The sequence below is a fragment of the Peromyscus californicus genome, unplaced genomic scaffold (assembly GCF_007827085.1).
Source record: "Peromyscus californicus insignis strain IS unplaced genomic scaffold, ASM782708v3 Scaffold_24__1_contigs__length_46423439, whole genome shotgun sequence".
NCBI lineage: Eukaryota > Metazoa > Chordata > Mammalia > Rodentia > Cricetidae > Peromyscus > Peromyscus californicus.
In genome coordinates this window covers 8,434,105-8,450,390 of record NW_026294535.1, presented here as the reverse complement: position 1 = coordinate 8,450,390, position 16,286 = coordinate 8,434,105, and the positions used below count along the sequence as shown (strand labels likewise).

At 41.0% G+C, this 16,286-nt stretch overlaps 1 protein-coding gene across 1 annotated transcript in view; it reads right to left on the bottom strand.

Moving 5' to 3' along the window:
* Positions 1 to 787: 787 nt before the first annotated feature.
* Positions 788 to 16,286, bottom strand: part of Bltp3b (bridge-like lipid transfer protein family member 3B) — a 75,159-nt gene continuing 59,660 nt past the window's right edge. Inside the window, 8 exon segments of the mRNA XM_052753083.1 lie at positions 788 to 2,709; positions 3,879 to 4,072; positions 8,380 to 8,488; positions 8,960 to 9,213; positions 10,294 to 10,444; positions 11,583 to 11,725; positions 13,195 to 13,367; positions 13,751 to 15,252. Coding sequence (XP_052609043.1) covers positions 2,590 to 2,709; positions 3,879 to 4,072; positions 8,380 to 8,488; positions 8,960 to 9,213; positions 10,294 to 10,444; positions 11,583 to 11,725; positions 13,195 to 13,367; positions 13,751 to 15,252 — 2,646 coding nt within the window. The 3' untranslated portion in view covers positions 788 to 2,589.

Below are 16,286 nucleotides of genomic sequence, written 5' to 3'. Positions count from 1 at the left end.
GTGAGGTACTGGCAAAAGAAGAAACACAAATTCAAACTCATGTTTGTTCAAAATACCAAGAATACAATAAAGAAAAGACAGCCATTTTAATAAATTGTGCTGAGAAAAGTGGATGCAGAAGCATGAAATCAGACTATCATCTTACACTAAATTAAAATATCAACTCAAAATAGATAAAATACTTAAACAAAAAAATCAGGTGTTGTAAAATTACTAGAAAAAAAAACACGGAGGAAAAGCTCTATGACATTAGCCCACCAAAATAAATAAATAAATAAATAGTTTAAAAATATAATCCCTGAGCTAGGGGTGATGGCACACACCTTTGATCCCAACACTCAGGAGGTAGGGGCAGGCGGATCTCTGAGTTTGAGGCTAGTCTGGTCTATAGAGCGAGCTCCAGGACAGCCAGGGCTACACAAAAAAGCCTTGTCTTAAAAAACCAAAAAATAAAAAATTATTATTATTATTATTGTATATATAAAGAAAAACAGGTAAGAAGGTGATTCATCCCTTTACCCCTGCCTTGGCAAAGTCTGCAAATGAAAGATTATATAAAATAAAAATACATACTAGCTCGCTTTAAATCAAGACCACATTACTAACTGTGCTTTAGTCAACTTACTCTGAGCATCAGGTTTCTTTCCTCACATTTCCTGCAGCTCAGTCCTACTGACCTGCCACATCTGTGGTAGAAGTTACATAAAACATTGGAGACATTTCCTGAATCCTAAACCACTCCAGAAAAAGTACTTTTTATAAATAAAAAAAACAACCAGACAAAGCATTTGGAATGCTCAGAATATTATCATCTCTGTTATTTATATGATTTCTTGGGAAGGCCAAATACATTTTAAAGGAATAAGGAAAACATTCAGTGTCTAGTAACATTAAACAACATAATATTGTACCATAGAAAAATGTATATTTATATAGAATAGGTCAATCCTGAGAAACAGTGTCAGCTCAGAAGTTCATGTCCCATCCATCCTCCTGTATGAGTCTGTTTTTGCTGAATACATACCTAGAAATCAAAGGTTAGCAAGCTATACATTCCAAAGCTCTAATTAGACCTTTGCACTTAATCTAAGGCTACATACAGTTTAGAGTAACATAGTGTCCCGTGATGTCGTAAATACTGAGGTAAGATAGTAACAACTTAATTTGTTCTTGGCTGGACGTTGGCTCCCAAACAGTGCCCGTATTTCTAAATGATGTCAACTGAAAAGAATGATATGGGGAAGGCGAGAGGAAATAATGCTCGTAATAAAATTGAAATCACTCTGACACGTAATGTAAGAAAGTATGTAGTTTCTGCCAAGTCCTCAGATACAGGGATGGCTGTAAGTCGTGCCCACAGCAAAGCACCACAAGTGTCACAGCAAGGGCCAGGGTTCCCAAGTACCTTTAAGAAAGAACAGTCCAGCTGTATCATGGCCTATCTTAGATATATTTATATTTAGGAATGTGAGACTTAAAATAAACACCACTTACTTTATCAGAAATATATTGTCTTCAAAAACCTGTTTCTTAAAATACTCATGTACTTTTATTTCATAATGCATAATTAAGATTCTCTCATGTTGTTTTCAACCTTAACCCCCAGAAAATAGAATTCAAAATTTACCAATTACTCTTATAGAACACCGTGAGTTTGTATGTGTGTGTGCACACATGTAAACACACACAGACACACATCACAGAAATTTAATCAAAACTAGCTTTATATTTTCATATGAGCAAACACGTGTGTAATATGATACTACAGGAATGGTAGGAAACTGTTTTATGTGTGTGAAAAAAATTCTCTGAAAACATTCTCCTTAAAGAGGAAAGATAAAGAAATATTAAAATAGTATTAATTGAAATTTTTATAGTTACAAATACTGCCAAATATAGCAAGAAAATTTTTTTTTACTTCTAATGATAAACATTTAATGGAATGTACAAGTAATGCTTTTAAGTCACTTGCCCACATACTCTAATATTTGTGCTTTTTATTTTTACATTTGTACCTTATTGAAACCTCCCCATCATTTAAGGTGCCTTTCTTTTCACATTTTCAAGTTACTTTATAAACTCAGTAGGGTCAATAGTTTTCAGTTTGTAAACTCAGTAATTATATAATTTATTAATCTGATTGGACTTTTTACAGCAATTAAATATAGATTTACGCACATAATTTTAATAACATTTAAAATGTAAGCCTTCTTTTACATTAGCCCTAAAAGCATCTGATTTTTTTGTAAATAACAGTAAATTATTAACAGTGAAATAAATGCAGCAATCTGTATGAGCACAACAGGTCTTCGTTTTTCTTTTTCAAATGTTTCTAAGGAGACAGTGAAATGAGGACCTGACAGCTCCTCACTGTCTTACAGTGTGTGCTGCCTTCGCTGGGACCCCAGCAGCTGACCGACCGCTCGCACCCCATGTTTTCTAACCGGCTTTGGAACACTCATCACTCCACCGTACTGTTTCGCTTTATTTTCATGGAAAGGAAAATCTCCCCCTAACTGGTTACATCCGTGTTTTAAACACAACCGTCCTACTCCAGAGCTGCAGTCCGAGTTCTCGTGGCCACTCGAGCTACTCAAGGGCCATCCTCTTCATTTGGTGGAGGAGGGCATCTCGGGCCGAGTGCGCCTCCGCCAGCGCCGTTTTGGCTTGCGCCAGCTCCTGCTTAAGAGACTCGTTCTCCTCCATGAGCTGAAACGACACAGTTGGAAAACAAGCGGCTGTAATCGCTTCCAGGAAATGTAACTATTTTATGTGGCATCACTTGAGATAGTAAAGCACCCAGTGCTGGTGAGCAAGTCCCCTTGGGCTGAAAACTGCTTCCAGGAGCTATCTGAAAGCACTTATTATGCATTTAAAAGTGTTCCTAAATTTTGACCCAGTAATTCAAAATACTAATTAACTTCTCAGTTCCAAATGTAACAGTGATATTGTTTGGACGTAACATCCTTGGGCCTCTGTGTCTTCAGTCACAGTGACCTCCTTTCTCCCTTATAAGCCTCTGTCCTCTGGCTTTTCTGCCAGCTCCTTCAACTTTATACTTTCCCCCCTACTCCTCTTTCCATCTCTTAGGAAGAACCCTGAGTTTCCACGGTCTATTAGATTTCACAGTTGGTCACCTTCACTTTCTTAGATGGCCTTTTCTATCCATAGGTTCAAATGGCTCACAGATAAGAGACAGCCTGGCCCAGAGCAGCTCTCTCTCATCTCCAGACTCACGTTCCCAATAATCCAGTAGGCATTTTCTTTCAGCGGTCAAAACTTTCTGACACTCAATCCAAGTACTCTTCTGCCCTCTCAGCGCCACAGCGTATGAAGATACAATGAACACTAAGGACAGTCTTAATTTACAGAGATCAATTACAGGTCAGTTTCTATACAGTCACTTCTGCCATCTAGGGAACCCTTGAATAGATCAATGCCCTCCTCCTTCTGCCGTCCCCCACACAAAATTAGAACTCTGCAGAACAGTGTTGTGATTTATAATTGCGAACAATCAGAAGCAACTTGAATGTTAAGAAATGTCAAACAGAAGGTTCAGAAATGATAATACATCCACATCCAGCCACTGAAATAAATGTGAAGCAAATGTAATAATATAAGAAACATGCTATACAAGGCTAAGTGAAATATAGTATACACACTTGAAAACTAAGTAAGATTCTGGAAGGACAAAAATACTGACAGTACTTCAAGAAGGGAGGAGTAATTGGAATGTTTTCTTCCCTTGCTCAGCATCAATAACACTAGCATCTAATGCTTACACATAGCAAGTCATCAATATGCTTTATTTAAATCCATCAAAGGTATTTTAACTATTAGTATTTTAGTAATTGTCAAGTACTAGAATTTCCTATTACCTGTTTCCTTGTAAAGTCAAAAGAGCATTCAGGACAGCTGACGGATTGAGAAGGCCAAAGGATCTCTGGGCTTGTCTGAGTGGCCTGGGTGACACTGTGTTGCTTCCTCACATCACACTTCCCACTGGTCAGCACCACTGAATCACTGTTGGCATTGTCTTGGAAATCAGCTCCAGTGTTAAACATGTGAGAATCTGATCAAACAAATAAAATGCTAAGATAACAACCCCAAGTCATTTGACAAATCTTTACAGTTCTATTATGAAAAACTAATTTTAAAATGAGAATATAGCTGTTAGTATGAGGACAGTGGTATGTGGTAGAAAAACAGGGAACGACAAAACACAGTAAAATAAAAATCTCACTCTTTCAAAAGATCCCAAAACAATAACAACATGGCAAAAAACTAAAAAATAAGATCAAGATGCTGTGACAGAGACATAAACAACCTGTACAAATATTGGTATAGTGAATACACCACATATGAAAATATGAATAGACCCTGGACAAGTAGTGAGGAATGCAAGATCGCCTTCCGTTAAAAAAAATCCAATAATTCTATACATGTACGGAGTTATAAGGGCTATGCAATTTCTTCAGAGCCTGTAGAAAAGGCTCCTGAGGGCTGGCATGGTGGCACATGTCCTTAATCCAGCACTGGGGATGCAGACCAGGGCAGCCTGGTCAAGATGTGAGTTTAAGGACAGTCAAGGCTATGTAGTGAAAAAAACCAAAAATGAAAAAAGGCACTTGAAAAATCCTAAACCTTACCATAACAAAAGTATAGACAAATTGGGAACAGAAGGGAATTTCCTCATTGTGATAGAGATAGACACCCCACAGCTATATACTTAGTGGTACTTTTCCTCTTTGTCCAAATCAGGAACATGACAAGGATGTGTTTTCTCACAACCTCAATACTGTATGGTGATATTTTGTTTGTGCTCTAACAAATAAAGCTTGCCTGGAAATCAGAGTGCGGAAGCAGCCACCAGTTAACCATAGAGGCCAGGCAGTAGAGATTCACACCTTTAATCCCAGCACTTGGGAGGAAGAAGCAGGAAGATCAGGAGTTCAAGGCCACCCTGGGCTACATGAGACTGAACCAGTCTAAAAGAGAAACAGAACCAGGCAGTGGAAGCCCACACTTTTAACCCCAGCACTAGGGAGGTGGAGTCAGTAATATAAGACAGGAGGAAACAGGAGCTGAGTCCTCTTCGGTCTGAGGATTCCGTAGAGGTAAGAAGTCTCTAGTGGCTGACTCCTTTACTTCTCTGATCTTTCAGCTTTTTTTTTTTTTTTTTTTTTTGGTTTTTCGAGACAGGGTTTCTCTGTGTAGCTTTGCGCCTTTCCTGGATCTCGCTCTGTAGACCAGGCTGGCCTCGAACTCACAAAGATCCGCCTGGCTCTGCCTCCCGAGTGCTGGGATTAAAGGCGTGCGCCACCACCGCCCGGCTGATCTTTCAGCTTTTACCCTGGTATCTGACTCTGGGTTTTTATTATTAAGACCAATTAGAAACCATGTGACATCACTGCCCTGGAGGTTCTTAGCCATCACAACTGGGCAGGTAAGGAAATTAAGAAACCCAAACTGAAAGGGAGGAGCAAGACACTTACAGGTGATAGGATCTCGTACACACAAAAAGCATAAGGAATTGGCTAAAAAAATAACAATTGGAGGGCTGGAGAGATGTCTCAGAGGTTAAGAGCGCTAGCTGCTCTTCCAGAGGTCCTGAGTTCAATTCCCAGCACCCACATGGCAGCTCACAACTGTCTATGGGATCTGATGATCTCTTCTGGTGTGCAGATGTACATGCAAACAAAAAACTGGTATATGTAAAAATAAACAAATCTAAATAAATAACTAAACAATTAGAACTAATAATTCTGTTCAGCAAGGTTATAGAATTAAAAAAACAGTAGTGCAAAAATGAACTATATTTATGTACCACTATACAGAATAATCTTAAAATGAAATTAAGAAAATAATTCCAAGCCGGGCATGGTGGCACACACTTTTAATTCCAGCACTAGGGAGGCAGAGGCAGATAGATCTCTGTGAGTTAGAGGCCAGCATGGTCTCAGCCTGAGGTCCAGGACAGCCAGGACTGTTAAACAAAGAAATCCTGTCTCAAAAAAGGAAAAAATAATTCCATTTAAAATGTCTTCAAAATTGGTAGGAGCCCTGTGTTCAACTCCCAGAACCATCCAAAAATACTTTTGGAGAAAAGAATACTTAAATTTAGAAAAGTTGTAACATATCCTCTGAGCCACACGCAGCCATGCCTGTCTGTAACCCCAGCCCTAGAGAGACAGATGAAAGACGCCAAGTTCCAGGCTGGCCTGGGCTACAAAGGAAGACCCTCTCTCAAAACAAAAACCCCTATAGTGTTGCAGAGATTAAAGAGATCAAAACAGACAGAAAGCATTCCTAGGTCCATGTACTGAAGACTTAATATTGTTAAGATGGCAATATTTTCCAACAGACATATAGCTTTAAGGCAGTATCTATCAGAATCTGAGCTTGCTTCTTTGTGGAAATTATCAAGTTGTTTCTAAAACTCATGGAACTACATGAGAATCCGGAGTCAAATGATACTGAAAAAATACAACAATAATGGATGACTTCCATTTCCCCATGTCAACATTTACTCTAAGGCCACCTAGTAACCAAGACAGAGTAAAGCGGCCCTAAGGATACATGGAATTGGAATATGGCTGAGAAACCAGAAGTAAATCGTGTCTGTGGTCCCTAACACACCAAATACCACCAACTCCAACTTATCATGTTAAGTTAAAGAGCTAAATTTAAGAACTAAGTCTATAAAACTCTTAAAGAAAAGCATAAGGGTATGTCTTCGGGCTTGGTGATAGATTCCAAGGAAATCCAAAAGGAAACAGAAAAACTTGACTTCATTTGAATTAAATATGGCTGTGCTTCCCATCTAGTTAAGTTCTCAAGATGTGTTTATTTTGTTTTATATATTTGAGTTTTGCATGTGCATCTGTGCATTTGTGTGTGGTGGAAGCCAGCAGAGGACATTAAATCCTCTAGAACCTGAACAAGTTTTCACCTAGGGCCCATGACCTGCCTTGTCTAAGATTCTTGGCCTCATTAACAGTATCAGGTATAAGCTCCATCTCATGGAACCGGCTTTAAACCCAATTAAAAATTGGTTGGTTACTACTATAATATGCATGCTACCACTGAACACTCGAGTGGGCATATCTCACAACAAAGTTACTATTGTAGCTCACAGGGTCTGGAGCTGGGTGGGATGGATGCCTACTGTTCTCCCCTGCTAGTGTGTCCAGCACTGTCCAGCACTATGGATGCTAGCTAGCTGGTAGGAGTGAGTGAAGCTTCCAGCTGAGAACCAGCTCCAATCCTCCATATTCTATGCCACAAATATGTGGTGTCTTCAGCAGCAGACCTAACCTTCAGAATGTGGAGAGTAACCAAGTCGGTTACGCTATATTGGCAACATGCTATAATGTTTAGGCAGACTGTGGAAGCCCACTGGCCAACAACTCAAGATGTAACCCATTCTGGGGGTTTTATTTGGTAGCACATTATGTCTAGTTTGGGTATTGTCTTCCTCATTATATGATGACTATATTTAAATTATATATATGTATATATATGTATATGTGTATATGTGTGTGTGTGTGTGTGTGTGAAAGCTTCTACAGTCGTAGGTCATACGGCTTTCCAAAGGCCTTTAGTCTTAGTTATCACCACCCCAGATTCCCTCCTCTATCCTGCCTTCCCATTCGTATTAATCCTCCCATCCCACTTTTCCCTTTATCCCTCTATATCCTCCAAGAAGCCCTCCTTCCCCTGGTCCCTCACTGGCTATGCAACCTCTGTGGGTATTCTAAATCAAACACACATGTCTAAAGCACAAAGCGACATCCATATATAAAAGAAACATTCAATGTTGGTCTGTCTGGGTCTCGGCGACCTCACACGGGATGTATGTTTCTAGCTCCATCCATTCACCTGCCTATTTCATACTTTCATTTTTCTTAACAGCTAAACAATTGTGTAACCCAGGTGTTCCTATGGGGAAATGGAAGGCAGAGAAGAGAAAGTTCCCGGCTTGCAGGCCAGCTAGCCTGGAGTAAAGAGTGGTGAGGGACAGACAGACTCTGTCTCAAACAAGATAGACGGTGAGGACGAACCAACACCTGAGGTTGCCCTCAGACTTTCCCATGCTCACTATGGCACGAATGTGCACACAGACACACACACAGAGACGGGAGCAGGGTCACACAAAATCACAAAAGCCTTTCTTATTTTCATTCGAGACTCATCTGCAGAACAGGTATCAAGCTAACTACTGGTGAGTTATTGCCGGGGTTTATATATAAATATCGCAGACTAAAGCATTCCTCGGTCATCACTACTGCCAACCCGTACAATGAGTGACATAACAATCAGCACGCAGATGACTCAGCGTCGACATGTCAGGAGCCCCTGACGTCACTCTCAGGGTACCTCTGATGTGGAAAGAGCCGTCATCATCCCTCTCCACCACAAGATGGTCAATATGCAGGGTCACAGGACTGGGCTGAAGGGACACTGTGTTACTCCGGGGACTGTCATCCTAGAGTAAGGGACAAAATATTGGCATGTTCTTATTAAAATATTAGAATAGTCGGTGCACGTCTTTAACCCCAGCACTCGGGAGGTAGAGGCAGGCAGATCTCTGTAAGTGTGAGCCCAGTCTGGGCTACAGAGTGAGTTCCAGGACAGCCAGAGCTACATAATGAGATCCTACCTCAAAGGAAAAAATAAATAAATAAAATAGTCAGCTGAAATAAACATGACTTGAGTTAATTCTACTTTTAGTGAGTTATACGCTTATCTATATCATTTCAGTTACTATATCAAGACAATTGCCTACACTATTTTCCCTTTCTAAAGTCTCTAACACTCACTGTAAAGATTGCTCATTCGTTTTCATAAATTCGACCAGAGGACATCATTTAGAGAAGGCATGATTTCAGACATGAATCAAAGTCCAGAGGAGGTAATGCAAACATTTCTGAGACTAAGAACTTAGCTCTTCACGTACTTTTAAATTTATCTTTGTATTAGAAACTTGTATCTTCATTGGCATTACAGTTGCAACAGTTTCATCCTCCAAAAAATGTTGAATATTCAAAAGAGAAGAGGTTAGGAACTCAGTACTGAAGTTCTCTATGTGGCATTGGAGAAACCCATTTTTTTCTGCAAGCAGTGAGTGTATTACAGCACCAGGCCCACTTTCAAACCTCAGCGAAATCTCAGGAGAGGATTTGGGATGAACTACAGCATTGTGGTCAGAACCTATGAAACAAACATAAAAAACTGTAACTTTGTAACACTACTCAAAAGAACATTATATGCCATTAAGATTATAGGAAAAATATCAAAGGAACTACATAGTAAAGGAAGATATGAAACAGCTTTAATATTTATTAATTTAAATATTCTATAATATAAATAAGATATATCATAAGCATCATAATTTCACTTTTTCTAGGTAATTTTCAAATACAATACTGGCAACTTTTCTACATTTTCTACTTTTTTATGCTAGGGAAAAATCATGATCAACACTGAAAGAATGTGCTCTTCAGACCAACCCCTGTGTGAGCACGCAGCTTTGTCTCTGTAGTAAGATGACCGTGGTAAAGCGGCCAGCACACTTAAAGTGACTCCAGGCTCTGCACCTTCCTCACTAATCCGGGCCTTAAACAATGTTAAAGTACACAGAGAAGATGTTTTCGAAACATTCCTGAAGGACACTTAAAAGTGAAATCATAAGAATATATGTAACTCATGGATAATTACATTTATTTATGGCTTGACTTTGTTCCAAGAAAGAATTTGAGTTGATTTACCAAGATAAACACCAATATCTAAAAACAAATTTTAAAACTTCAATATAAGTTTTATAGAACATGTGGAGAGATGGCTCAGCACTTAAGAGCGCTGGCTGCTTCTCCAGAGGATCTGAGTTCAATTCCCAGCAACCACATGGTGGCTCACAAACATCTGTAATGAGATCTGGTGCCCTCTTCTGGTGTTCAGGCCAACATGCAGGCAAAACGCTGTATACATAATAAAATTTTTAAAAAATCTTAAAAAAAAAAAAAAAAGGTCTGTTTACCTCCACCTCCCAGTATAGAAGTGACAGCATACTTTCTGATATTATGCAAGCCAGTATTAATTTCTATACATTACGTATCATACAGAATTCTATACACATAGCAAAGAAAAATTTCACTCTGGCATTTAATATGGTCTTCCTTGAGCTGAGTCACAATAAAGACAGGACTACTAATGAGCCATGCATAGAACACAAGATAAATTTAAAACATATTAAGTATTTTGTGTGAAAAGTGGCTTAAAGAAACCCCTTACCAATTGGACGATTTCCAAGGTAATGCCGCAGACTAATGTTGCCTAACTGACTCGGCGTCACCTGGTTCACTTGAAGACAGATTTCGGTGTCTTCTCCTCTGATGTCAATCTCCCCATTAATGCCAGTGATTTTAAACACCACAACTGACATCTATCAATGATTGTATAAATGCTGTTAGTACACCAAAGAAAATTAAGAATAATAAAAGAAACAAATATTAACCTCTATAAATACAATCCTGACTTATCAATCAAACTACCCTTAAGGCCCGAAAAGCCTAGCTATTGTGTTTTACAGCTTGGGCGTCTCCATTCAAAATCAGAAATCACTGCTTTTCAGTGATAATGCGATGCCACAGTAGAAAATTCCATAGCATTAATCTGTTTCACAAGACTATCAAAAACTGTATAAAATTACCTATAGGCTATGTGTATAAGGAATCTATGAGACATAACCAACTTTGGGTTTAGAATTGGGTTCTGTACACAAGATATCTCATACTTATTTGTAAAAATTTCCAAAATGCAAAAATTTGACTACTTCTGTACTGAAGTACTTCTGTACCCAAGAATTTTGGACAAAGGATGTTCGATCTTGGTAGAAAAACCCTAACTGCTTTTGTTTTCAATCAGTAAAGAGAAAGTATTTTGGTTACAAAGAATAATAATGTGACATTTCCACATAAGAATGGATGGTCACTAAAAGTAGGGTATGTCTAAATTCTTTCATAATATTTCACTGTGTCAGAATAGTTAAGAGAAACTAGCAACCTATTTTCTTTGGAGAAAGGCCTGTATTGTAAAGACTGACTACCATCTGTACCATCAAACTTTTAGAAAGTATACTCAAAGGGAACTAAAATATTGGTCAAAATATAAGCGAAACAGAAGATAGAAAAAATGCAGAACAGACCTACTCCCCACCCTTCTTCAGTACAAACAAAACAAACTTAAGACAGTGAAGCACAAGAACAGCCAGTTGATTAAGCAGAAAGAACTTTCAAGAGTAGAGGCAGCAAAGTGAATCATCAGCATTGACGCAATCACTGCATGAGGTCCTACGATGTGCATGCATCTAGATGAAGAACAGACATTGACGCAATCACTGCATGAGGTCCTACAATGTGCATGCATCAAGATGAAGTACTGACATTGACGCAATCACTGCATGAGGTCCTACGATGTGCATGCATCAAGATGAAGTACAGACATTGACACAATCACTGCATGAGGTCCTACGATGTGCATGCATCTAGATGAAGCACATCCCAGAACTCGGGGATGATTACCAGGTCATCGCGGCTCTCCGGAGCGCCCTCTGAGTTGGTACTGACAGCGTCTGGAGAGGCTTCCCCACCACTCTGCACATTTGCACTGGTGTTCACACTCTCTGCTGGGCTCTGGCCATTTGTATTTGAGTTCCTTTTAATTGCTGAAATAATGCAAAAGTAAATTAATACATTAGAATCTTTTTATATATGTTCCAGCAACATTTCTATTTATCAAAAATGGACTACCCCCTTTACCTCTTTCAAGCAAAGCTTTGTTTAAATAGCACTAAGCAAATTAGGTCAAATCATGGTGTCTTAGAACAACAATAAAACGTCAGAGATACTGTGCTGGCTAGACTGATGTCAACTTGACACACCCACAGCCATCTGAGAGAAAGAAACCTCAGTTGAGAAAATGCCTCCATAAGACAGGGCTGTGGGACAGACAGCCTGTAGAGCATTTTCTTAATTAGTGATTGATGGGGAAGGCCCAGCCCATTGTGACTGGGGCCATCCCTGGGTTGGTGGTTCTGGTTTCGATAATAAAGCAGGATGAGCAAGCCATGGAGAGCAAGCCAGTAAGCAGCACCCCTCCATGGCCTCTGCATCAGCTCCTGCCTCCAGGATCCTGCCCTATGTGAGTTCCTGTCCTGACTTCCTTCAGTGATGGACTATGATATGGAAGTGTAAGCTGAATAAACCCTTCCCTCCCCAACTAGCTTTGTGGTCATGGTGTTTCATCACAGCAGTAGAAACCCTAGCTAAGACAAGATACTACAGCCCTACATCTGGTAAAATCACAACGACAATGACAGTAAGAATGAGACAAACAGGCAGACTCCTGCTGCTGAGGTAGCACCGCTGTAACGGGGAGTGCTGTCAGCTCCCCATCCCCACCTCCCCACACTGCACAGCTTCAGTCGGAGTGCCTCTCTTCTCTTCTCCCAATCACCTCTCACGTGAACTGACTTCCAGGACTGCTGCCACGATTTCTAGCTGCCTAAATGTTTCAGTGTGTTGTGCTTCCGTGCACCTCAGGCTCTCTATGGTAGCAGATCATTTTTGGTCTATCACAGACTAATACTTTAAAGTACATAAAGATCTGTCACAAAAACGGGACGGCAGAAGTCAAAGACACAGTCCCATAAGGCCCGACTCAGCACTGTGTTCACCACGCACCTATCTGCACTCTCCCCCGCTGCTGGTCAGTGTGGAACGCTCGGTAAATTATCCACCTGACGTGGCACCACAGGTGTCTGCGATGGTAACTGTGGTATGCGATATTACTAGAGCATTTCAGAGTCTTCCTCACAGTCCAGAGACTAGGATCTATGATGGAAAGTTTTACTAAACTGTACAAAATGTGAAACAGCTTTCCAGGCACAGGTCAGTAAGATGGCCTAGCCTGACAACGCGAGTTTGTCCCTGGAATCCACGTGGTGGAGGAGAGGGACAACTCCTGCAAGCTGCCCTCTGACCTCTACACTCAGGCCATGGAACATGTGTGCTACCCTGCCCCCCCCCCCCCCCCCCCCCCCCCGTCGTTCTGTCTGTCCGCCTGATGTAATTAGCAATCACTGGTGTAACTGTAAGTACTCCTCTCTGGTGAGGACTCACAGTGCTGTTTTACCTTTTCCCAACAACACATGGCTATCACTTCCATCACTCTCCAGCTGCTCTTCTAGCATCATGCTGTCCAGTGAAATGGTGTCCAGGGAGACCTGGGAGGCGCTCCTTTTCATGTTCTTGTAAGAAACAGACAGTGGAGCTGGGGTGGCTGGGCAACGTTCCTTAGCTTTTACACTGTTAGCAAACAAAATTAAGAGGAAATTACTGCAGGTATAGAAAAGAAGTTCACCTTAAAATACTCTCAAGAGCTGTGGGGAGAGCCAGTGTACCCTGTAGTCCCAGCACTGGGAGGCAAAGGCGAACGGGGCAATGGCCGCCTCGCCCTGCCAGGCCACCAAGGAAGACAACTTGTAGTAAAGCTAGCGTATCACACAGCATCCGAAAATATACCAAAACGTAGAAGCTCAAAGGCTTCCTCAGATTAGGAAAATAGACTCTTTTAATTCTACCAAAGTCACATCTTGTCATGAGGTTTCCTGCTCCCAAACAAAAGAAATAGATAAGCCAAAGGAAGAACAACAAAACTAAAACCATCTACATCCCAACGGTGTCATTACCTTAAAGAGGACTGGGACTTAAGTGCTCTGGTGGTGGGCACCTCCTCTTTACTGTTCTCCAGGTTCTCAGGGAGGGAAGCCCCTTCAGGAAGGAGATCTTCAGCTCTGAAAATTGACTCTACCGCTTCACTTCCTTTACCAGCTAAAGCATTTGAAGGTGCACTTTGACTACCGTCGTTATTCAGGGAAAGCACATGTGAGTCATCTCTGTAGTTCAAGATGCTATCCGAGTCTGTGCCGGACACGTCCTTTCCGGGACTCACTTCTGACATCACTTCTCCTGAGTCACTCTTGTAAACGAGTCCACTGCTTTCATCTTCACTTATCTTCCCTAAATGTTTGTCTGATATGTAGTCCAGAAACGAAGTGCCTGTTTGCAGGTTTGTGTCACTGGCTGATTTAAAGAGCAGAGGATCCTTTATGGGGACATGGCTAAGGTCAACACTCATCGACCTGTTGTCGGACATGTGATTCAGAGTAGCGTTTCTGATTCGATGGACACTGCTACCGCCTTGTTTTCTCCTTGAAGACAAAAACCCCCCATTTTCGGAGGGCAGGTAGTCGGGGAGCAGCGGGCTCACACCTTCAGAAGCGGGAGAGCGCAGCGTGCTTGCGTGGTCCACGGGATGCAGCAGCAGGGCAAGCTCGGCACTCCTAAGCAGAACCCCAATGCAGACGGAAGTCTGAGAAGCAGGGCTGCCAGTCACAGCTTCCACATCCTTCCGTAGGGTGTCCGAAAGCAGAACCAGCGACTCGTGTATGAAAAGCAGCAGCAGATATTGGTAGTGATTGATCTGCATGCTGACATGTTTATGAACGCGGACCAGGACGTGAACATCCGCATCTGAAGACGAAGAGGAAACCCTTAAACATGTTTCTGACGCGGGTCTATGACCACCGTTTGTCAGAGGCTCCGACTCCGTACTGTAGTACTCCTTCAAGAGCTTCTTCCGCTTCATTCGGCCAGCCAGGTCACTGGATTCACTTTGTGAGGAATTCAGAGACACTTGCTCACAAGTCTGGAGCTCCTTCTGTAACTCGGCATATCTCGTTGGTTGGCAAATCCAGATAGACAGAGGGAAGGAGTCTACGAAGCTTATTGGCCGCCCCTTTCCGCTTTTCATCCCTTCATAGTCTATCCAAAACTGGGAGAAGTACACTGCCCACACATCGGTGGCAGCAGACGTTTTCAGAGTGTTTTTATTCAACTTAGGAATGATATTCCCTTTATAAACTTCATGCATTTTGGTGTCTTGTTCGTGAGCATGTCTCTGGAAGATCGGATGAAGAAGATTAAAACTGTCACAGGACTTGGGGAATCTAGTGTAGGTTTTGCTAAAGAAGTCGCAGTCTTTGAAGTCTTGAAACAAGGCCTCGAGATCCGAGTGGCGGCAGTGGGGACAGTGCCTGGTGTTGGTGGCGGTCATTTCGGAGCTCTGGATAGACACCGTGTGGGGCTGATCTTGATGGCAGCCTGCTTTCACTTCAGAAGGGATGACAAACTGGAAGGGAAACAGTCCATCTAGTTCAACAAATCCCTACACCTTGATAAAACACAAGACTTGCAATTCTGTTTATGATACTTTCCCCAAAAATACTTCCTTCCTCTCCTGATATAAATCCCAACTTCTCCCTCTGCCGAGTCTTCTAATAAATTCAGTTAACGAATTCACCACTGAAGAAGACGATACACGTATTGTAAGACATCAAGTGTGTTAACAATGCTCATGATTATGTATTTTTAATCATGCAATAATCAGAAAAATCCAGGTGTGGAGGATGTAGCTCACTGATAAAAATGCATGCTATTATATATAAGGCCTTAGATTTGACATCCAGCACCACAGTACATATAGGTAAATAGGTAAATAAATAGATGTATTTTTCAAAACTTACTAAGTGTTTATGAGTACACAGGAAAAACTAAGTCTGAAAAACAATATTGATATTATTGTTAGGATTTTTAAATCCAAGTGTTTTAGGAGATGACTAGATAAATGACAGACTAGACAGACAGATGTGATCAGACTCGGCCGTCTGGGCTGGGTACGAGCACATCTGTAATCCCAGCACTAGATAAATGACAGACTAGACAGACGGATGTCATCAGACTCGGCTGTCTGGGCTGGGTGTGAGCACATCTGTAATCCCAGCACTCGGGAGAAACAGGCAGGGGATCTTTTAAGAGAACAAAGCTAAGATGATGGTCAAACCCACTGAGATAATTCTCAAGAGTGAACTGAATCTAGTCTTTGAATGCTCATATCAGAGTTCAAAGTGGCTTCTGGGTACTGTTTATACCCAGAAACTACAACGATCATTATTTAGTTCTATCTCAAGCACAGCTCTATCTCAATTTATGCTAAATTGAAAAGATTTTTATTTATGCCAGGAAATGTAGGCTATTATTTGCATAATTTTTTAAAAAGAGGTTACAGTATATAATACATCAACAACAGACCTTGCAAAAAATTGTCAGTTATGTCCGGGGTTTACTCCATTTACTAAACTGTTTTGTATTTTAATCTTTTCCCTT